At 44.1% G+C, this 24,193-nt stretch overlaps 1 protein-coding gene across 1 annotated transcript; it reads left to right on the top strand.

Moving 5' to 3' along the window:
* Positions 1-21,435: 21,435 nt before the first annotated feature.
* LOC115571457 (uncharacterized) lies at positions 21,436-23,078 on the top strand. The gene is made up of 5 exons (XM_030400884.1): positions 21,436-21,466; positions 21,744-22,032; positions 22,114-22,190; positions 22,273-22,333; positions 22,826-23,078. Exons 1-5 carry the CDS (start codon positions 21,436-21,438, stop codon positions 23,028-23,030), a joined length of 663 nt encoding a protein of 220 aa, XP_030256744.1. The 3' UTR covers positions 23,031-23,078.
* The last annotated feature ends 1,115 nt before the right edge of the window (positions 23,079-24,193 follow it).

Below are 24,193 nucleotides of genomic sequence, written 5' to 3'. Positions count from 1 at the left end.
ATTAGATATAGTATCATTGTTTTCAAGATGCACCGACACACCTGTCTCATATTCAGGTCTCATGTGCAGTATCAAAAACTGCACAAATAAATCCACATTTTGCAAAGTAATCATGACTTGATTCATACCTGAGCTGCCATTCACATCTCACTGTATAAGAACAGAGGCCTTCACAAATGAAGTTAATCAGAACCTTTTCAACTTTGCATGTGGCACACGTTTGGTTCCACCCACTGCCACCAAGTCGGATATTTTTACTTGCTTGGGTTTTTTTTCTGGTTCTAGGGTCTGCTTCCGTGCTGCCATGAGGTCAGTGTAGACTTTCATGTTTGATGGATGTTTCCTCTCTGAACAAAAAACAAATATCATATAAATAATCAATACCATGTTTTCATTAAACATACAATTAAAATATGTTTTATATTAATAGATTAATTCATATTTTTCAAAGTGTTATGTAGAATGAGTAGACTATATCATGGATGGGTCACTGGCAGACTTTAAGTGTGGTCCCAGATCACCTGGTTTTATCCTGCATATAAGATTACTGAATAAAAATAATTCACCAATATATCAATCAATCAATCTTTATTTATATAGCGCCAAATCACAACAACAGTCACCTCAAGGCACATAGAGCAGGTCTACACCTTACTCTTTAATTTAAATTTAAAGAGACCCAATATTAGAACAACACTAAAAGGCTTTTTATTAGCCAAAACTTTATAACTTTTTGGTGCATTTTTCAAAGTGTTAATGCACGCATAAGCAATTTTCAAAACATATCATAGCAATATTAGCATAATTTTGTGTGAAATTAAGGAATGAGTCAGATTTGATTGTTTAAAATAAAGCTTACTAGCTAACTACCAAGTTAGCTAACGTTAACTAGCACCAGGGGCGCCGGAACAGGGGGGGGGGCCAGGGGGCCATTGGCCCCCCACTTTACGGCCCTGCCCCGGACGCCTGGTTCCACCGGCGCACATCACTATATGCCATTAGGCCAGGACCCGACTGTACTGAAAGGCTGTGACTGAGAGAGATCTCTCTCTCTCTCTCTCTCTCTCTCTCTCTCTCTCTCTCTCTCTCTCTCTCTCTCTCTCTCTCTCTCTCTCTCTCTCTCTCTCTCTCAATTTCAATTTCAATGTGCTTTATTGGCATGAATGTTTGGTGAACAATATTGCCAAAGCTTCAAGGATGATACAATTCATTAAATAGAATAACATAGATAGATAAATAAAAAGAAAAAAGAAATGGCAGAATGGCAAAATGGCATAGAAGTAATTAACATTTGTTCAGAATCAATAAGGAAAGAAACAATTAACAAGAATATATTAATTCAATAAGGTGCGAGTCAAATGTAAAAAAAATAATAATAAAAAAAAAAATACAAATAAAAACAACAACAAAGAAACAGATCAAGAGCAAAAACTCCAAACAAACAAACACAAAGCCCACATGGAGTAGAGGAGGTGAATGGTGAGTGAGGAGACAAACTGCTGTCATGTGTTGTTGTGCTGCTCGTCTCTCAGGCTGTGACAGGCTCTCACATATCTGGCTGCTTCTATGGCGCTGACACTGTTTTCTCCAAGTACATGTTGCATTTTTATCTGGTCAGACAGTGAATCAAAGTCTTGGAGTTTGCATTCAATTTGTTTAAAGAACTTTGTTCTAATGTCTTGATATGCGCTACACTGTAGCAGGAAATGTGTCTCAGTCTCCAGCTGTCTGTGTGGACAGAGCCGACACAGCCGGGCCTCTCTGGGCAGCCAGGTCTGCCGGTGTCGGCCCGTCTCTATGGCCAGGCTGTGGTCACTGAGTCTGTACATGGTTAAAGTCTTTCTCAGTTTCCCATCAGTCACGGTGGTCAGGTACTCTGCCAGCGTGTACTGTCTGTTTAGATCTGAATAACATTGAAGTTTGCTTTGAGTTTTTGTGCTGATGTCCAATAGTTAATGTAATTTTCTTTCTCTTTAGCTATAATCTGGTTGGTCCAGATTCCTTGGGGGCGGTCCTGAGGCCTGGTGCTGTTAGAGGAGGTGAGCCTCAGGACCAGCTGGCTGAGGGGACTCCTCTCTATCTGCTCCTCTTGAAGATGGAGAGCTTTGTAATGATAGGAGTTTGGGTCACTAGCTTTTAGGTGTTTGTAGAATTTGATTGCTCTTTTTTGTATCCTAATTAAAAGGGGAAATTGGCCGAGTTCAGCTCTGCATCCATTGTTGGGGGTGTTCCTGTGGACTCTGAAGATGCTCTTACAGATCTCAGTGTGCAGGGTTTCCATTGGGTTTTTGTCCCATTTTTCAAAGTCTTGGTTTACAAGAGGACCCCACACTTCACTGCCATAAAGTAGGATTGGTTCAATTATAGATTTGAATATTTTCAGCCAGATTCTAACAGGTATATCGATTTTTGAAGACTTCTTTATAGCGTAAAAAGCCCTTCTTCCTTTGTCTCTGAGATCATTAACGGCCAGATTGAAATTCCCTGTTGAAGTAATTTTTAGTCCTAAATATGTGTAGCTGTGTGTGTGTTCTATGTCAGTGGAGCCCAGTAAGAACCTGTGTGGGTTTCCCTGACACCTGGGTCGTTTCTGGAAGACCATAATTCGAGTCTTTTCCAGATTGACTGTCAGTGCCCAGGTCTGACAGAAGGTTTGCGGATGATCCAGTTGTTGTTGTAATGCCTCTTTAGATGGAGCGAGCAGTATTACATCATCTGCAAAAAGTAGGCATTTAATTTCTGTGTCAGACAGGGTGACACCAGGGATCTCTGACTCTTCCAGGGATTTGGTCAATTTCAGGAACAGACCGTTATGCCAAATGGAGTCAAATGCTTTTTTGAAATCTACAAAACAAGAGTGAATTTTGTTGTTGTTTTTGTGGAGGTGTTCATTAATGAGGGTGAGGAGGGTGTAGATGTGGTCTGTAGTTCGATGTTGTGGCGTAAAACCAATCTGACTCTTGCTCAGGACATTGTGCTCACTGAGGAAGTTTTGCAGACAGCTGTTTAAGATGCTGCAGAATAACTTCCCCAGGTTGCTGCTGACACATATGCCTCTGTAACTGTTTGGATCAAATTTATTTCCATTTTTAAAGATTGGTGTGATGATTCCTTTGCTTCAGATGTCAGGGAAATTTCCAATGTTTAGAACCAGATTGAATAATTGTAATATGGCGATGTTGAATTTATGGTCACTAAATTTCAACATTTCATTTAAAATGCCATCAGGACCACTGGCCTTCCCTGGTTGTAGGGCCTGGATTTTAGCCAGCAGCTCCTCTTCAGTAATTTGGTAGTCTAAAGGGTTTTGACTGTCTTTAACGACTGATTCTAGAGTTCGTAGTTTGTTGAGGAGATCATTTTGGGCCGAATTCAGTGTAATAGAGCTATACAGGTTTTCAAAGTGTTGTTTCCATATTTCACCATTTTGAATAGCCAATTCTTCCGTCTGTGGTTTGCAGAAAGAGTGCCATTTTTTCCAGAAATCATTTGAGTCGATGGACTCTTCGATTACATCAAGTTGATGCTGTTCATGCTGCTGCTTTTTAGTTCGGAGTGTTCTTCTGTATAATTTTAGTGTCTCCCAATAATGGAGGCGGAGCTCAGGGTTGTCAGGTTTTCTGTGTTTTTGATTTGATAAACTCCTGAGTGTTTTTCTCAGATGTCTGCAGTCTGTATCAAACCACTTTTCACTGGTTGACATTTTTAATCTGTGGTGTTGACATTTTTTCAGGTTGGATAAATGTGCTGCATTGTCAAATATGTTGTTCAGACTCTGTAAAGCCTGATTCAGGCCATTGTCACTGTGGGGATATGAGGTGGAAAGAAAATGGTCTAATTGAGATTGAATTGTTTGATGTCTGACTGCTTTCTGGTAGTCATCCTTGCTATTAGTCGTCCATCTATAAGATTGTTTTGTATAGTTCAATTTAGTGGGTTCTGCTGCATGAGGGTCTGTTACTGTCTTTCTAATGTAGAGTGTTATTTTACTATGGTCAGATAGGGGTGTGAGGGGGCTGACTGTGAATGCTCTCAGACAGAAGGGGTCCAGGTCTGTAATGCTATAGTCTACGGTGCTGTTGCCAAGAGGAGAGCTGTGTGTGTAGAGACCATAGGAGTCCCCTCGAAGCAGACCGTTAACCATGTACAGACCCAGTGTTCGACACAGCTGCAGCAGTTGGTGCCCGCTTTTGTTGACAGTTTTGTCAAAGTTGTTCCTGTGGGGGTAAGAAGGGAGGGGGATGCTGATTTGGCCAGGTATATGTTTGTCTCCCTGTGGGGTAATAGAATCTGGTTCTATACCAGTCCTGGCATTAAGGTCCCCACAGATCAGTACACTTCCCTGGGCCTGGTAGTGACTGATCTCATCTTCCAGAATGGAGAAACAGTTTTCATTGTAGTAAGGGGAGTCTGATGGGGGGATGTATGCTGCACACATGAATATGTCTTTATCAGTGGCAACTACTTCTCTTTTTATTTTGATCCAAATTGAACATTCGCCTATTTTGATTAACTGTATTGAGTGTACAAGGTTTGCCTTATACCAAATCAGCATTCCTCCTGAATCCCTGCCCTGGGTTACTCCTTTCAGTTTGGTGGATGGGAACACTATCTCTCTGTAGTCTAAGGGACAACCAGTGGGCATGTCTCCTCTACTCCAAGTCTCTTGCAAAACTAACACATCTGTATCTCCTAACTCTCTGGTGAAGTCTGGGGTTCTGCTCTTAAGGCCAAAAGCAGAGGACCTCAGACCCTGGATGTTCCAACATGAAATAACGAGTGATTTAGATTTCATTTATCTAAACAAAGAAAAAAACCCTCAAAAAGCATTCAGTGTTAAAATGAGATAAACTACCAAAAACACATTAACTATATCAATATCAATTTCAAATTTCAGTTTCAATCCATTAATATGAAATAACATTTTTTTTTTTTTTTTTTCAGAACACACTGGTTTTTTTTCTTTTTAAAAATAAATACATAAATAAAGAAATGTATAAAAAGATAAATGAATAAATAAATACATTTGCCTATTGTGGTACCTGACCTATCAGGTGAGAGCAGAGCAGGCCGAGCATCTGCTGGATGTCTCTCAGCTCGTTGTGTGGGGGTGGGTTCAGGGGCAGGGGGGGTGGTGAGGATATGGCCTGCTGCTCTCCTCACTGCCTGAGCATAGCTTAGTGAGCCAGGGTGTAGCTCCTGTTGCTGCGGTTGGCGTGGGACCCTTGGGGGCAAGAGTGGCTCTGGTCTGGTTTGAGAGGGATTATAGCTGCCCTGGTGGGGTCTTAGTGGGACATGGTGTGAAGGAAGGTGAGGATGATCTGGTCTCCATTGGGGTTGTCTGGTTGGTGGTCCAGTGGGGGGCCTTGTTGGTCTGAGGGGGTTGTGGGTCGAGCTGCTCCTTCTGTGGGGTGTGGATTGGTCTCTGTTGAGAGCGACGTCTTTCAGTGTCCGGGCGAAGATGGGGACTTTGTTTTTAAACAGGTGGACATGGTCGTAGAGACAGTTGACATCCAGGGTGGGGTGGTGGGCCAGGTGGACGTTGGGCCTTAGGACACAGTCTCTGGACATGCTGCTGTTGATCCTGTGGATGGTGTCAGGGTGGAAGTCTCTCCTTGGTAGCAGGGTTGATATGACCACTCTACTGTTGGGGAAGGTGGTGGAGGCTTTCTCTATCACTCTTCTGAGTGACCCTGACACTCTCTCCTGCTGGCTCCTCAGGTCGTTTGAGCCAGTGTGGATGATGATGTGGCTTGGAGATCCCAGCCGCTCCTCTGACAGCAGGTCCGTGGCATGTTGGGTGTTTGGACACCAGGTTTTAGCCACTGTGTGGGTGGGGAAGAGTTTCTTCTCATTTATGAATTTGCCATTGGAGTCGATGAGGATGACAATGTCTGGCTTCTCTCTCTGCTGTGCTGGTCTAGAGGGATGAGGGGTGGTGTTGATCTGTGGGTTGGTAGGAGGTCTGGGTGTGGTGTTAGACTGTGAGCTAGAGATGGTGCTGGGGGTAGAGGGAGGGTGTTGAGTTGGTGGGTCTTGGTTGTTCTCAGTTGGGCTCACAGGGTCCTGATTGTTGGCAGTGGGGCTCACAGGGTCCTGGTTGTGGTCTGGGTATGAGTCCAGCTTCTCTTTCACGGCCTGTGCAGCTCTCTCTCTCTCCTGAAGCTCCTCTGACAGAGCAGTCAGCTCTCTCCTGTAGTTCTCTCTCTTTCCTCTCAGCTCCCTCACCTCCTCTGTCAGAGCTGTCAGCAGTACCATGTGGTTCTCTCGATCTTGCTGCAGCTCTCTTACCTCGGTCCTCAGGGTGGTCAGCTCTCTCTTGTAGTTGTCTCTGTCCTCTCTAAGCTTGGTCAGCTCTGTGCTGATGATACAGGAGTCTTGGTGTCCTGTGGTGTTCTGGGTCGGCTGTTGGCTGAGCAGTTCTCTTAATTGTACCAGCTCTCTCTCCAACTCTGTGAACTTCACCTTCATATCAGTGATGGTGTGGTTCAGCTGGGGGTCCTGGGCCTGTTCTGGGTTGGTGGACTCGCTCTCCTCAGGGGGCTAGTCAGTGGTGGGGATGGTGACTGTTGCTGGCAGAGTATGGCTGTTGTCGGTGGGGGTGGACTTCTCCTGTTTGGCCCTTTCCTTTATAAGGGGAAAGTCCAGCTCAAATTGTTTGAGGTTCCCCTGCACCGTGACAGTCCCGTTCTTATACAGGTTGACTGTTATCATGACGGAGTCTGGATCTTTTACCTCTCTGATTTTTAGTTTCCAGCCGTTACATATCCCCTCTTTCTTCACAGAGGGGTAGTGGGCACTGATGGAGGAGTGCCATGCTAGTGGCTGGTCTGTTAGGAAGATCTGATTGCTGATATCTCCACTCTTATATAGGTCAGAAAAGAGTGTTTCAGGTTTTTCCTTCAACGCTTTTTGTTTGTAGGCCTTCCTGGCACTTTCATTTTTAACCTCTTGGGGGTAGAGGAGAGGAATAGCCTCTGTACAGGCAGTGGGAGGAGCCATGGGCCTCTGCTGCTGCTGCTGCTGCTGCTGCTGCTGGACTGCTGCTGTTGGTATTTCTTGGTAACGGTTGCTAGGGCTTGGTTTGTTGTGAGCTAGCTGACCAAACAACTCCAAGCTAGCTTTGGTTTATTTAGTTTTTAACAATTATTGTTAAAAAAAATGTTACAAATATTTTCATAGGTTGCATTGTCTTCTTCGTGTCCACGGTGTTGTGACCGACTCCTTAACCGGCTATAAGCACTGATGCGGAGAGTTTTCTATCATGCTCACGGGCTCAAAGAGAGACAGATGCACACAAGCCCAATGACTGCAGGGTCTCTAAAATATTGGCAAAATGCATTTTTTTCCCCATGCATTTCCTTTTTGTTTTGTTTTTTGCTTTTTGGAATTGTCATAATCATGGACCATGTGTAAAATTAGGCTATTTTTAATGTATGATTTGCGCATCACTATTTCACTTTAATAAAGATGCCGACCTGCATGCAATTGTTGTCCTCACCAAACGAAAAACGCGCTGGAGCATGCGATGTTTTGCAGTCATCTTGTCTAAAAGACAACAGGGAAACCGGAAATTTCGGATTTCAAAAGAGATCGAAGACGAATAACCCTGAGGAGCAGCAAGAGGCAAGTTCTTCGGCAGATTCTAGTGTTACCCTCGGTTCGGAGAATGAGGCAGAACTCCAGTATACCGTTTAAAACAGCACGTGTTTCTTCATTCATACAAAAGTTAGGCTATTGGCACATGTAAAGGAATTGTTGCGAGCAACAATGACTAAAACATCTCCCCTAAAGATCAGGTTCACAGCCGGCCTGGCTCCCTCGGGCTTACTGCAGGCGAGAGAGGGGATAAGCAAAACAGTGATTAATAATGTTACACACGCACCTGGCAGTAACTATAACACGGCACCTCTACAGAGCAACCATAACCACTGCACACACTCAAAATACAACTCCTGCCGGTGTACACAGCAAACCCCTAAGCCCCTTGGTTTAAGGCAGGCTGAGCACCCTTGGAGACTTAAAGCTGACTGCTTAACCTGGTCAATAGGTGGGAGAGTGGTCAAAACAAACAAAACAAACAAAATAAATGACGGCTCAGCTGAACAGCTCAGCTTCGTGTTATCTTAACACAAGGCCATACAAAGGAGCGCAATCCCGCTCAGCGATAGCTGCTCAACTGAACACATCAACCAAACAAACAAATAAGAAGAGGAAAAGGAACAGCAGTCAGGCCATACACCGCTGCTCCTCATGCACCTACAATACAAAACAAATACTATTCACCAACAACATATAGCAAGCCAGCAGTACAACATACAAGCTATAAAACATCTTATAATATTAAAACACAAACTACAATGCAAGCAACACATACCATACGACTGTCACAGGGTGCACACACTGATCTGCCCGACACTCATTGGCTCGCTTCCCTCCTGCAACTGTTTTAGTGGCCACAAACATGCAACATGGTCAGCATTAACATATGCACATATACACACAACCTGCTGAGTGAACAGTGGACACTCTTTTTATTCATAGACATAAACATACCTCCCGGAAAAGCTCCTAACAGAATCAGCAGTGCCCTCACAATGCTCCTCACCAGCCTGCAGCAAATTAGCTGGTGAGACTCCAGACAGACAGCAACCCATCTGCCTGATTAGGGCATCCTTAAATCTGCCTGTCCTAATTTATAACTCCGCCCTCCTCTGGCGGCTACACTAGGATGAGGACCGACACCACCGCTGCACCTGCGGACCTGCGGGGACTGCTGCCGGTGAAAGGCAGCCAACAGCCGGGCCCGGGGTGACCATGATACAGGACGAGCTGACAGAGGCTGGTTAAAGACAGCTCAGAGGCCGCTGATGATGGTGACTTCACCTGCATCTCTCTCCCTGCTAACTGGACCAGCCAGCAGTGGAGAGAATACCTTGCATACCTCATTATGTGTGATGTAAGAGGGAAAGGAGACGTGGACAATGTATTATTAGACATTACAGAACTGAAAAAAGATCCGGAATCCATTTACACCGGTTTGAGACAGAGTTTGCGCCAAGCGGTAAGGGCTAATCTGTATAAACTGTTGTTGGCACTGTGTTGTATGATGTTGCTGAGGATCGGATCTCTGGTAGGCAGCATGTAATGCTCCCTGTCCTCAATCGTAATAAACCACAAAAGGTAATACAAATCTGCAGCATTTAATGTAGCCAATAAACCCACAAATGTAATCCATTTTCCACAAACGTAGCTGCTGCCTACTACAAACATAACATGCGATTTCCCACAAATGCAGTTATTACGTTAGACTTGGCAGGTAGTGATGCGTCAGGGCTTCTTTGGTTCAGCACCGCGGACAGCGGAGAGAGAGATGATCCTCATTAACAAGAAGTATTTTGCTTATGCAAAGAAATAAATATGTTTAACACTAGATAGGCCTGAGCTCCAACACTGCTAGAACAGCCGTAAACGGTCATTTTGACCGCTAGATTTAAACTCTATAATCTCTCATGTAAATACCCGAATGAGTGATGAATGCATTCATTGTGTCATGATATTTTTATTAAAAAACGAAAAAAAAAAAATAGAATAGAATTAGCCTACTTTACTTTAAAATGTAAATTTTAACAAGTTTAATTATACATTTATCAATATTAATATCATGCATATAGTAAACCGTAATTATTGCATTTACACAAGATTTTTATAGAGAAAACTCAGAACACAAACATTTTATTTTAACAATTAATAATATAAATTAAAACAACACGTTTTATTCTGTTTGCAGCTCTTTCGTACCGACACTGTTGATGCGTGTTATAGTATTTCAGAGGTTATTTTGCGCATGTTAATGCAGACTTTATTCCTTGTAGCCAGACTGGTATGTTTTGGTTTCGATTTAGATTTGATGCGTGTGTGGAGGCTGGATGTGATATGTGCTTATATGTGCTCACATATGGCATTTAGACGTACAGGCTTGTAATAATGGATGTGTTTTGAGTAAGTCCTTGCTCTGAGGCACGCGCAAGCGTCCCCCCCCCCAAAAAAAAAAAAACAACAAACAAAAAAGCCGCGGTATAGTTTGCACACTGACCGACACTCAGTAAAGTTTAGAGCCGCACAAGAATCCCCACGGCCCCCCCACCTCTAAAATGAATCCGTCGCCGCTGACTAGCACTATAAAGCTGGCTGCTAACACTGACGTTAGCATACCATGACTGAGTAAAGTGATTAACTGCATGTAATGTTATATAGCTTCACGTGAGGTTATCTTACCTGTACATGCTTGCGCAGGTTGGAAACATTGTTTTTGTAGGTGGATAGCTGGGTCTCTTTCGGCATACAAAGTTTACATTGCATGATGAAATTGTTTTCATTCACGGACTTGAACTCAAAGAAGTCCTTTAAGTATGGCCAGGGATTGGCTTTACGTTCTCCGTGTGTGTCTCTGTGTCCCAAATACGACCCTTCTCCATCGATACACTTGTCTCCATCCACTCATCTCCATCATCTGTTAGCTAGCTTCTCTGTGCTGTGGCACCAACGTCTCGACGTTTCTGACCTTCTGGCGCTGCAGTTGTCTAGATGGACAGTTAGTTACTGGCACGCAGACGTAGTGCAACTTCATCTATTTATTTATTTATTCTTTTTACTTTGTAACGGAAGCTATTTAAAATGTAGTGAAGTAAATTACTTCCAACAATATGTACTTAAGTAAAAGTAAAATTACTGATTTTAAAAATTACTCAAAAAAGTACAAGTACATAAAAAAACAAAGCGTTTAAATTAAAACATTTTAAAAATACCTACAAAATCAACAGTACATGCTACAGTTTTGAAACTTTCACCAAACTGTAGCCCCAATACTGCTGAAACTTTAGTCCACTTAAACTCATTACAAATTATGAAGTCAATCATTCAGTTTTTTTCAAAACCTGTAAAACTTATAAAACCTATCTCCTCCCACAATTTTTGCTCAATTGTCACCAAACTTGCTAGACAGCATCTTCAGACCGCCCTCCACAAAACTTGTTTCTCAGATTTTTGATTTATCAAAAATTAAGCCTACAGTGCATCAAAATGTTTGACCGTAAACAGTACTGTAAACATATACTATCAAATTCTTGCTAAATACATTTTCAATCTTCCTGAAAAAGATTGAGAATATTTTGGAGTCATGGTTGATGAAGTTTGGCAATATCAGAATTTTATCTCAAAAACTGAATTTTTGAGAACATTTTGAATTCTGCTCTCATGGGAACAACTGGAGTCAATGTAAGACTGGCATTTTTAAACATCAGATTTTCTCTTATGAAGCAAAACACTTAGAGTTAAAAAAAAATCGCCAACATTTCCATGCTGTCAAGATGCAATTTATGTATTATCAGATTTTTGTTTAGGTAACAGAATTTCTGACATTTTGACCATTTTTTAAAATCTTCCTTGACAACAGTTGCCTGGACAGTGAGTCCCTGAGTCGACAAATGCAGCTACACAGCTGGTCTCACTTCCAGCCAGTTAGCTCAGCGAGTTAGGTGCTGGTTCTTGGTGTCAAGGGTTGTGTGTTTGAGACCCAGCAAGGGTGATGATGAGGATGATGACAGATCAAAATGTCAGTTGTCCTCAATATGTGTATTTTCAGATTTTTGTCTTGATAACTGAATTTTTTTACAGTGGTTTCAAATCTGCCTGTACAACAGTGAATGGCTTAATCAATTTGTCAAGCCACTGTTATAATGCCACTTGCCAATTAGCTCAGAGCGATAGATGACAGTCTTTGGTTCCAGAAGTTGTCAGTTCATGCCTCAAGTCGTCCAAAGTGAACATTGTTGTCAACTGTCTTGTCTTCCTATTCTCCTGTTTGTTGCTCAGAATTGCCTAATTTTGCCAAAAAATAGCCCGGACCAGACCCATCGCTGCGCAGCAGCTATAATTTTGATTTTGCCATTATATTTCATCTTAAAAGCTATTTACTTGGTGTCATTATTTTCAGCACAACCTCACATGTGTGACTGTACAGTTATTTTTTTTATTTTTACATACTGTATTAACACAATGGACCTAAAATCACAAAAAAAAACATGAAATCCGAGTAGAAAAAGTTCGATTTTTTTACTGTGAAAACCACAAATATGTTTAACAAACCATTTTTTTTGTTTGTTTTTTTACTTATAATGCAAATATAAATTGTTGTTTATCTAAATTTGTGAATACATTTAAAACATTTACAAAGTTATATGTAACTATTTACATTTAAATGCAGGCAATGCTCAGGTCTGCCTGTGCTCCTTCCAGCTGAATAAATAGCTGGACTGCCTGCTCCACATTCAGCTTCTCCTCATTATTCTGACTCATTAAACAAAAAAACGACTCCACTACACACTTAACACACTACACCAAACACTACATAACACACTAACTACACACTCCAAACACGCTAAATGTCACAAATCTCTCAACTCTCACACACACCAACCGTCGTTGCATGTCAATCATCCGCCTACACACTAAAAACAGTTGGGTTAAAAATAACCCAATTTGGGCTGTTTTATAACCAAACCGCTGGGTCATTATAGCACCGGCCCAGCATTAGTTAATTTGACCCAGCAAGATGGGTTGGTCTATTTTAACCCAACAGATGAGTTAAATATTCTACCCAAATGCTGGGTCAAATTAACTGCTAATCTGGGTTGTTTCAACCACACATATTTGTTATATATTCTACCCAAATGCTGGGTCAAATTAACTGCTAATCTGGGTAAATTCTACCATATGAATTGGTTAATTGTTATACTCAAATAATGGGTTAAATTAATGAAAACACTGGGTTAATTCTACTATATGAATTGGTTAAATATTGTGCAAATATTGGATGTATTGAAGAAGGTTTGTAATGTAACTAACTTATTCCATTGCAGTGTCTATGAATCAGCATTTGGGTGGAATATTATATAAAGTATAATTTGCATAATAATTCCATCAACCTAACAAACATCAGTTGACCCAGCACTTGGGATGTTTATGCTTTGAACGTCCACACGTCATCACGTCAACTTCTCCCGTCACCCACCACGAAGCACCGAGCGGCAACCCGACAGATCATTCTCGTCGCGGCGAGCCAAGTTGAAGGTTTCACATTGGCCGTCTTGCGTTACTTATTACAGTAGTATCTTTATATTGTCGTTATCATGGAAGCACACACGGATGCAGTTAATCTGTTTGGTTTTAGCAATTTACCAAATGAATTAGTGAAGCTTCCATAATGCCCGCGGGCTTTTGGTCATGTTTATTGCGTTAGCCAGCTAGCTTGCTGGTTCGCTAGCCTGGCAGCCGGCAGCTAGCGGGCTAATTATCCGGCTGGTTTGATTCGAGCCGATTCGCTGAGTGCACGTGAGCTAACTAACAGGCTAGTTCAACGGTCGTCGCTTCATGTAAACCACCAGCTAGCGCTGGGTGCGCGCGAGCTAACTAACAGGCTAGTTCAACGGTTGTTGCTTTGCTAACTTACTTGTATTCTAGCAATGCAACTACAGATGAACTAACCTGTTACTTAGCTCGCGCGCACCCAGCGCTAGCTGGTGGTTTACATGAAGTGACAACCGTTGAACTAGCCTGTTAGCTAGCTCGCGCGCACCCAGCGAATCGGCTAACGTTAGCTGGCGGTTTACATGTATGCTAGCAAAGCAACGACCGTTGAAGTAGCCTGTTAGTTAGCTCGTGCGTACCCAGCAAACCGGCTAGCTGGCGAAGTACCGCGCTGGCGAGCAAACCAGCCAGATAATTAGCCCGCTAGCTGCCGGCTGCCAGGCTAGCGAACCAGCGAGCTAGCTGGCTAACTCAATAAACATGACCAAAAGCCCGTGGGCATTATGGATGTTTCACTAATTCATTTGGTGAATGGCTAAAACCAAACAGATGAACTGCATCCGTGTGTGCTTCCATGATAACGACAATATAAAGATACTACTTAAATACGTAACGCAAGACGGACAATGTGAATAAGATATGTAGTGTGTACAAACCTTCAACTTGGCTCGCAGCGGCGAGGATGATCTGTCGGGTTGCCGCTCGGTGCTTCGTGGTGGAGGACGGGACAAGTCGGCGTGATGATGTGTTGACGTTCAAAGCATAAACATCCCAAGTGCTGGGTCAACTGATGTTTGTTGGGTTGATGGATTTTAACCATAGACTGTAGATAACCCAACTGTATTTAACCCAATGCATGGGTTGCACAAAATAACCCAAATAATAACCCAAAACCCATATAATGACCCAAAAGGGGTTACACATTTCATAACCCAGCAGTTGGGTTGATGAAATAACCCAGCATTTTTTAGTGTGTAGGTCCCTCCCACAACTTCCTGTTCCTCAATAACCAAACTTGCTGCTTGGACACTTTCGTGACAAAAGGCCGTTTTTACCATTTCTTCCTGCACCAGACACAAAGCAAACGTGACGGCGATGTTCGCGAAAAAGCGTGGCGGACATTATTTACCCTAGGTCCGGTTTTGGACGTGCCGATGCTTCCGGTCCGACGCCTCGGGAGGTGGGCCGTGTAGCTAACGGCTAGCAGCTAGCTGCTAGCTAGCGGCTAGCTACACTCGAACATCCACAGATTCCGATTCCACTTTGTTGTCCGCACGTCTCCGGATCTCCTCAGACCCGAACAGACTCAGTCCGGACTCGTTTAATCTCATTAATCCACAACAGTCAGTTTAGATGCACAGAACAGAACGGGACCGTACCGCCGGCAAAATCCCGGTCCAGCTCGCGCCACTGCAGGTATAAATCTGCTTGTTTCTTAAGGTGGGGGGTCGCGGTGGGCTCTGCAGTGATTGGCTCTGGTGCGCGCGTGGCTACGGTGTGCAGTGATTGGCTCTGGTGCGCACGTGACTGTAGTGGCTCCGGTGGACAATGCTCGTGGAATTTGTAAAGAATTTATGAAATAATTTATTAACAGTATCATTGCAGTCCAAACAAATGCGAAATAGCACACCCTTGAACCATGCAGCAGCCATGTTGAAACTCTCAGGTCAGTCTGATCCTGATCCGCAGAGATATTTGAGGAACACACACATACACACACAGACAGACAGACAGACAGAGATGCAGTGGTCACATATACTTCTCTTCTCTCCTCAGATGCACTTTAACATATTTCACCACCAGCCCAGTGACACAGCATCAGGTGCTCCTGTCCCTCTACCTCAGCACAGCAGAGTGACACAGAGCCATCTCTACTAACTGACAAAGTGAGATGAGAGCTAGTTCACAGAAGACCATTTCAAATAAAAAAACAATTACACATTTCCCCAAAACAAAGATGGGAGAGTGTCAACATGACTTTTGTAACAGAGTCTTAGTCAATGCTGAAAAAATCAAAAGAAGCTGGCTGATGTACTCAAACAGAAATGACAGCTTAAACTGCTTCCGCTGCTAAATGTTTTCTCCAAAAGAATACAGACTTAATAAGGAAGGACTAAAGGACTGGAAAAATGCAAGCCACTTGCTGAAGGTTCGTGAGGATAGCCGGGAGCACAATACCCACATGGCAACATGGAAGGAGTTGAAGGTCGTTTTGCAAAGCGGCTGACAATAGATAAGCGAGAGATGGCACTTTCTGAGGCTGAGAGATAATATTTTTGCACAATTCCTCATTTATATTGTATTTCTATCACTTGTTTCTTTCCTCAGTTTTTATTTGGTGTGATATTTTGGACTTAAAAGAAATAAAATCTTGAATATATACATGCAGTTTCTGTGTGTGTATGAAAATTGATTGTGAAAGTGACTGCGATGCAAGGGGGTGCCGCCTGAGATTTTGCCTAGGGCACCAAATTACTCAGGGCCGGCCCTGCGAAGGATGAAGAGGAAAGGGGAGAAACACACAAAGAAGAAGAACAGGAAGTACATGGAAAAAATAGGAGTGAAAGAAAGGGAAAAGAAAAATAGGAAATGACAGAAAAATTGAGGAGAAATAGAAAAGGGTGCAGAGGAGAGGTGGAAATGCAGGAGATAGAAGAGGAGGAGAAATGATGACACGGGAGAGGAGAGAACGAGGGGTGGAGAGGAATGGAAAAGAGAGGGGAAGCAGGATGAGAAGTGGAGAGCCTCTTCATGTGTGATGCATTAGGTCGTAATACATAAAACCTTTCCAATGCACCATTATACTCCTCAATGCTTTGTGTGTGTGTGTGTGTGTGTGTGTGTGTGTGTGTGTGCTGAAGAGGGCTGTTTGCAGTTCACATGGTCCTGCAGCAATTTTGTACTTTTGCCTTTTTTGTCCCAGTGATTGTGCGTCACGGATAACCTCTTAACTCATCATTGTTTGTATTTGCATTACACAGGACATCAAGTCAGGTTTGTGCTCTTTGTAGGACAACATGAGGCAAACTTACATGTGTGGGTTGAGTTGTTAAAGAGATATTCCGGCGTAAGTTTACTCCATGGTCTAACACACCATGACACCGAGTAAGAGAGATCAAGTTTTCCGATCGCTAGCTTATGTCGTTTTAGCAACCTCAGAAAAGACCGCACGATAACAATACACGGCAGTCTATGCCTCCGACCAAGAAACTGCCATCAAAAAGCCACTCATGGCCACAAATAATGCTCAGAACAGCACCAAACTTCAGGAACCGTCACCATTCCGTCTCTGCTCTGTCAGGCAGCGCAAGAGGGGAGGGGGAGGGGAGGGGCACAGTGAACCTGAGTGAGCGGATTGAGGACTAACCGTACGTTCCGACCAAAGGCGCATAAAGAGGAAAATGATCTCGGAAGTCATTCACTTTCTGTTGGGAGCCAAGGGGGAGAAGGAGGGAAAAGTGGAAAAGGCGGAGGCGGGTGGAATAGGCAGATTAGGAGGGGAAAAAAAGTTTAAAATCCTCCAACATTATGTAATGAGCTTTGACACGTCAAGGTGGAAAAGCCACGCGATAACCAATGGGGATGTCTCGTTCTGCTGTTGTCCCTTGGTCAGGTTGGTCCCAGAGAACAACCTGCAAAATTTTGGTTCCTACCAAACATTTGTTCCGAGATGGCACTGGAAATGTTGATTGCTGCCGTAGCAGAACACCCGGTCCTCTACGATTTGACCCTGTTCACATATAGGGATTAGAGCTTAGATCAGGCCCACAAAATCAAGCCCGACCGGACCCGAGCCTGTGCATGTTGTGTCCGAGCCCGGCCCAGCACGACACATTAACTGTAATTATGAGCCCAAGCCCAATTTAAACCTGACAATTTGTTAATAAGTGGGCTGTTAAAACTGATGTTCTCAACTACAATTCTGAGTTGTTTGAACTACAGAAATGTTTAGAATTATCTTAATGAATAATGTAACAAGTGCCGCACTTAACGCACTCGACAAAGACACACATGAGCTGAACACTTTTCTCAGTAACGAGTAATCTAATGTGTTACTACTTCCAAACCAGTAATCAGATTAAAGTACTTAATCAAGTCACTGTGCGTTACTATTACTTTTGTCATTTTCCTTTGTAAAAATACATATTTTTGCTTTATTCTTGCGTCTCGGGGAGTGATGTCAGGTATGCGACAAGTCACGTTTTCAGCATGAGGACACTCATGTGTTAGACCATGCAGCGACACAAACACAAACAATGTGGAGGCAATGTATCTAGAAATACAGTCATTATTTTGAGTTATTAAAAAAAAAAACACACACAAATTCTTGATCAAGGACCGACCCGACCCGTCAGGGCCCGGCTCGGGCATAGAATCATTGGTTTGCCTGGTGAGCTTTTAATTGTGTAATATGTTTGTAAGAAAGGAGAGAAATTATTGCATACTAGCGTTGCAACATGGCGTGCTAGCATGCTATTTAATGACTTTATCAAGTAACCTTCCATCAAGTAACTTTCCGTGATCAACGATGTCGGTAAATGGATGGGCTGTGCTACAGCAGTAGTTGCGTGGTGGTGTTTAACGCGAGTGGCATGTGGGCCCTTTAAATTTAGAAGCAAGAATGAACAGGGTGACAAAAGCGACTTAAGTCTTAAGGCGGACAAGGCGTATTTCCCTCTTTGTGCGCTTTCGGTCTGAACGCACAGTAAGAGAGCCGCTGCGCTCACACAAACTCTGTGAAAAAATATGTGTTATGCTGAACTTATAGAAGAGAAACTGCAACAAAAATATCGATCTCATCACGCTAGTATCAATCCGATACCAGTACTCTACCTTGGTATCGATACTATCGATATCTGAATCAATCTGCCTACCCCTAGCATTACCGTCTCACTCCTAAAGCGTCAAATACAGTGGCCTGGTCAGTGGCTCTACGTTTCAAAGGCTGTGATCAGAATTACGTGCTAATTTACTGCCTCTATCAACTGCGTTGGCTTCAATGGTCTGTGTGACCAGTGAACGAGGGTCTGTAAGATGACCAGTGAGGCAGTGAGTTGGCTAGCTAGCTACGGAGCTAACCCTGTTGAAACTAATGAAGGTTACTCAACTCCGAAAACTCTGGAGCATATTTTAAATTCACCATCACTTTTGTAAAACTGCACATGTTTTGCAAAACCCACACAAAAGTAAAGTATTGTCAGAAATGAAGTTAACAATAAATATGTAAAATATGTAAATGAAACAATGGTGCCTGAACTGTAATCTGCCATCACACAGTCTGAACAAGCACAATGCATTCTGGGACGATTGGGTGTATGTAGTAAGATCTGGCCGCATATCCGGAAAGTGAATGTAGTCTATATCTGGGTATTTCTCTGGTATACAGAAGCTGCATACTATGCAGTTGATATGCATTACATTATCAACTTGATGTCAAACTTGTAGATATGTGCACAATGATTTACAGACGCTCAACGTGCTGTGTAGCCATGGGGTAAACTTTATTAGCCATGGCCTTAGCCTTTGTACACATGCCGTGTCCTTTACCCATGATGCCCTTGACATTAACACGTCATCTCTTGCCAAACAGGATGGTTGCCAGGGCATCCAGGTTAGCAAGAGATGACCCACACACTCTACGCTCTACAACACACTCTACATCCCCATTCTTAATGACAAAGAGCCTGTAAAAACTAAGGGCAACATATGTAACTGCTATGGCTTGTGTATGTGTAAACTTTTTTACACACATGGTGTAGTCTTGGTAAAGGGAGTTCCTGAGTGAATGATGACCACAGGTTCTTGTGCTTGTGCTGCTGATGGACCAACAGTGCTGTGCTGAGGAACCAACAGGGGCTTTATGGTGGTGGTTGAGGTCTCTGCTATGGTAGGAGGGATGTTGCTCTTAAAGGAGGTGGCGCTTGTTCCTAACATAGTGTATGTGGCCTCTCCAGCCTTGATCTGGTTGCCATTGGGCTGTGGTGCCCAGCCTAGAGCTGTCGCTAGGCCGTCAAATCCTCTAGCTATTTGCATCCTCACAACTTGTCCTGTTTGCAGCGGTCTGGCTGACCTGACATAGTGAGTCTTTCTTCTCTGTCTGGCCTGTGTTAGAGTCGCCTGGATCTATATTTTCACCTTGGGCAAGTAAATGGCTTTGGCCATGGGGATAAGTGCCTTGGTGCGCCAACAAAGCAAACGCTGAGCTGGTGATGGCAGCCCATCCTTTGCTGTGTTTTGGAGGTAAAGGATAGCAGCATGTACTTTATGTTTGTTCCATCTCATACACATTTATCCAACAAGTGTTGGATAAAGTGCATGCCCTCTCATTTGATTGGGGTAGTGCTGCTGTTGACATGGCTGAAGTCCCTTGTATGAGCAAACTCCTGACAGCCTGACACTGCTGGTGACACCCAATAGCAGTTTAACATCACTGTCTACAACGTGGACTGCAGGATCCCACATGTGAAGTACATCACTCCAACAGTCCTGATTATATGACCACTATTGGCGAGGTTGACTATGTGACTTTGGTCAATGTGAGCATTTGGGTCAATGCGCTGTAGGAGAGCTCTGGATGTTACATTGCATTTGGCTCCAATGTCAATCTTGACCTTCAGTTGCTTATTATAGTGATCAGTGTGGACAGGATAGTGAATATCTCATGTTTCTCGGCAGGCATCTCTAAACTCTCACAAAAAAATGTCCCTGTTGGTTCCCATGTAATTTGTCTATCAAGCTCACTTATTTTGTGCATGTATCTGCCTTGCATGGGTTGGAGTTTTGGCTGGTGAACTCGGTTAAGGTTAAGACTAAGGTAAACTTTATTGTCCCACAGGTGGGAAATTCATGTGGTCACCATTGCACGTTACATTGCTCTATACCAGGGGTTCTCAACCTTCTGCAAGCTGGGCCCCCACAAAGCTGGTTCATTGCAGTTGGGCCCCCCCCCCTCCAGAATTGCCACAGGCCCTGTTTTGGTGAATGAAATAGCTGGGGGTGGGTCAGTAAGGTAACGCTGAGTGGCCTTGATGCCTGTCAGTCATGATGAGTCGCGTCTCGTCACCTCTCTGCTGTGTCTGCAGCTGAGCACTGTGATGCGTGTCTCTATCCCCAGCCAGGAGAGTTATCATACCGTAAAGTACCAAATAATGGCCGGGGCGTTTATTTGTTTCAATCACTTAACAGACCAGGCGGCAATTTGGGACAGGCGTTTAATTCCTTCCTCTCAAAAATCCGGGGTTTGAAAACGCTACAAACGTGGCGTGCCCGTTTGCTGATAACTCATTCCCGCATGTTTATCTCAAGCTCCTCGCTAGCCTTCTTCCTCCCTCCACCAGGCAGCCTGGCCCTGTTGCTGTCCTCCTTGGACAGACGCTGAAGCTCAGTTTGATTTTTTCACCAATCTCTCCCTCTCTTCTGGTCGACAGAGAAACATCTAGTGGCTGCTTCTCCCGAGTTTTCCTCTGCATATTTTACGACAGAAAGTTTGAATTTCAAGTCGTACTTTTTCTTTTGCTGCACCGGAGCCATGGCGATCCTCAATGTGATATTGACTGACAGAAAGCAGCACAATATGTGAAAAAGGCGAAGAAGAAAAACATGCAGCTTCAGTGGTCACGTCTTTTTCCTTGATTTTTTTAATTAAATAAATTAGCAATGCGCATCCGCGATTCATTTGCAGCCTGGACGTGGAGTGGTGTGTGTCTCCTCTCTGTTCTGTCTGCAGGCTGGACTGCTGCGCGAGGTACTGAGAGACTGACCGCCTGTGAGTGCTTTTGGACGGGGGAGGGACTCACGGCAGCACCTGCTGCTCGTTGAGCACAGTAACTGCTCCTTGTTGCCGTTTTCAAATTGTTCATGTAGAATGCAGATTTCAATGGCTGAGTTCATTATTTCTTTTCTTTGACCAGCTGTGAGTGGAGATCATCTTTCTGGATACTACACACTAATCGATCTCTAATCAGTTCATCATGTAGCCCACCAAACTCACATTTTTTGGCTAGCGCCTTCAACATGGCTACCTATGATTGTACTGTTTCAGGTGGTATTTGATCCGTTGTGTTGAACATGTGTCTGTCCATTAATACATTCTTCAATGGTAGGCATATTTCTTCGAATTCCCTTACCAGTGAGGTGTCTGCACAGTTACACATTCAGAGCTAAGCTTTAATAGGGGTAGTTTGTGTTCCCTTACTTGAGGGAAGAGATGTGGCCAATGTGATGTTTACATAACTATGGGCCCAGGAGCAATTAAACAGCTCTATGTGTGTACGTTAAAGTTTAGCTAGAGGACAGGCCCGTATGGAGCACTAAAACTGAATTTATTTGCCAGTTGGTCAGAGCTGACTTAATATATACATTTCCATATGTGGCAGGACGGTCTCATCTTTTCCCACATGCCCCCCCCTCCTCCTCGCTCCATCCACCTAAGGTGTGGATTGACGCACTGATTGATGGGCGGCGCTGCGCGCTTATTTATACTGGCCTGGTCACACCTGCGATCCCTTTCTCCTTTCCGGTTCTGCTCATCCTCCGTGGTGGCTGTGGCCCGGCGTGGCAGAGCTGGTGCAGGTGTTTGAGCCTTTGTGGCGTGTCGGAGTGTGGTGGAGCCCGGTTCGGCGTGGCGGATCATCTTGGCGCACGTTTCCTCTCGTTGCACAACAGGTATGCGCACCGCTGTCCTCCTTCCCACTTAGTGTGCCGCAGGGCGCATCGGTGACACGGTTCTCCTTTTTGTTGCTGTAGTGTGGCAGGCTGCTGTTGCCGTGGGGCCCGCGTTGCTCCGCTGGAAGCCCTCCTGGGTGTGGTTGTGCGTCCTCGTGGTAAGTCGGCGTTGTCCGTCCTCCTCTTTCCCTTCTAACCGCTGCTCGACCCCCGGCTAATTATTAACATTCTGTGCCACAGTTTGGATCAGGCAGAAGCCGTGTAATAACTCTGCTACCTGGCCTGCTGTGACACTGCGCCGGTGAGGTCCATTTAAACATTCATTCATCGCCACGGCTCCCTGGACGACGCTGCTGTTTTGTGTGGCTCCATTGTTTGGCTGCTGCTGATTTTAGGCAGCTGTTTTGGTGTCATTTAAAAGAAATTATTTTTGTTGTTTTCTTTTTTTGGGGGTTTTCTGAATTGAGGTTGGGTCCAGCATCCCCCTCACAGAGCTGTCATCAGAGCCCTAACGCTGGGCTCTCTGGGGGCTGCTGCATGGGTTTATTGATTTGAGGAAAAGCTTGATTTATTAATTTGTTTATTGTTAAGTGTAAATTTGAGTTTCTTTGTATTATTTTTCATCGTTTTTGTTTAATTGTATTTGAAGATTTAATTGGTTATTTTGGGTTCCTTTTTTTATAATACTTTATTGTTGGTGTGTGTGTGTGTGTGTGTGTGTCTGTGTGTGTGTGTGAGAGATACCAGCCAGACTGTGAGGCCATTTTAATTTTCCCTCTCTCCTTGTGGACAGGTGCTGGAGCTCAGAGCGGCGACCCAATCCCTGGTGGCGGGTTCTTCACTTCTCAGTTGCGTGGGTGTGCAGTGTCACGGGTGATATTATTATTTTGGTTTGTTTCTCCCTCCTCTTTGGTTTCAGGCCGCCGTGGCAAGCCCAGCTCTGTCCATCCCCTTTTTGTGGCCCAGTGATTAATGTGAGATGGCTTGTTAAATTTTGAAACTAAAAAAAAACCCATTGTACAATAAAAGTATTTCTATATTTTGAACACTGTCTCCTGCCCAGTGGTGATTTACGAACCTGTGACCTTATAGTCTCCTAGTAAAACAGTAACTACTTCCTGTGGCGAAATTCCCCAGGTGGCGTTGTTCGGCAACACTCACCCCTAGCTTCCACCTCGCCACAAACTTGGCGTTGTCGGCAGGATCACCACATTTAAAGGGGCAGGGACGTGTTTTGTTTTTTTATTTAGATTTATTCTTTTCCTCTTTTCATCAGTATTATTGATTTGTAGGTGGAGCCAAAAAAAAAAACAAACAAAAAAAAAAAAAAAACAGCAGCGTCTAATCCAGTAGTTTTTTTTTTCTTTTTCCCATACTGTGCACTTCTCTTATTAGATAACATGGAAGAGGAGGTGCAGGAGCTAAGGGAGTTGGTTTTGCAGCTTAGGGCGGACAACGAGCGGCTTTGTCGGGAAGGTGCTGCTTCCCCGGGGGGCTCTGGTGGGGCTTCGTTGGCCTCCCCTGGTCCAGCTGTCCATGCCCCACCGGCAGGCGCTGCAGCTGCTGTCACAGAGCGGCTGGTAGTGATCCCTAGAGACCGTAGATGCCCCCTGTTTAACGGTAAGACTGGCGTTGGCATAACTGAGTGGGTGGAAGAGATCCAGGCGTGCATGCGTGCCCGCCACTTGTCCATGGTCGACCAGGCTTTCTTCATATTCGACCACCTCGGGGGTGAGGCTAGGGAAGAAATTAAGTATCGCACTAGTGCTGAGAGAAGCAACCCTGCTAGCGTCCTAGCCATCTTGAAAGAATTGTATGGTTGTGCCAGATCATACGTAACCTTGCAACAGGCCTTCTTTTCCAGGAAGCAGCAGGAGGGGGAAACATTGTTGGAGTTTTCTTTGGCCCTGATGGCTCTCATGGAGCAGGTGAAGCAACGTGCACCTGATGGGTTGCTTAATTCAGAGGTCCTGCTTCGCGATCAGTTCGTGGAACATGTCCTGGACAGCGCTCTTCGCCGGGAGCTGAAACAGTTTGTTCGCCGTCAACCCACTGCTACATTGTTGGAGGTACGTGGGGAAGGTATGCGGTGGGAGAGGGAGGGGTTCCCGGGAGGTGCAAGGGAACGCAGTCACTCCCTTCCATCCATGTATGGCCTGCA

The sequence above is a fragment of the Sparus aurata genome, chromosome 20 (assembly GCF_900880675.1).
Source record: "Sparus aurata chromosome 20, fSpaAur1.1, whole genome shotgun sequence".
Classification (NCBI taxonomy): Eukaryota; Metazoa; Chordata; class Actinopteri; order Spariformes; family Sparidae; genus Sparus; species Sparus aurata.
Note: the sequence above shows the minus strand (reverse complement) of the source record. Positions and strands in the feature narration are given on the sequence as shown.

What these genes read in the sequence shown, in the direction of transcription:
- LOC115571457 (XM_030400884.1), top strand. Translation starts at nt 21,436, where the DNA reads ATGTGTCTGTCCATTAATACATTCTTCAATG. An exon ending in CATTAATACATTCTTCAATG is followed by an intron (nt 21,467 to 21,743) that starts GTAGGCATATTT and finishes CATATGTGGCAG; the next exon opens with GACGGTCTCATCTTTTCCCA. An exon ending in TTCCTCTCGTTGCACAACAG is followed by an intron (nt 22,033 to 22,113) that starts GTATGCGCACCG and finishes TTGTTGCTGTAG; the next exon opens with TGTGGCAGGCTGCTGTTGCC.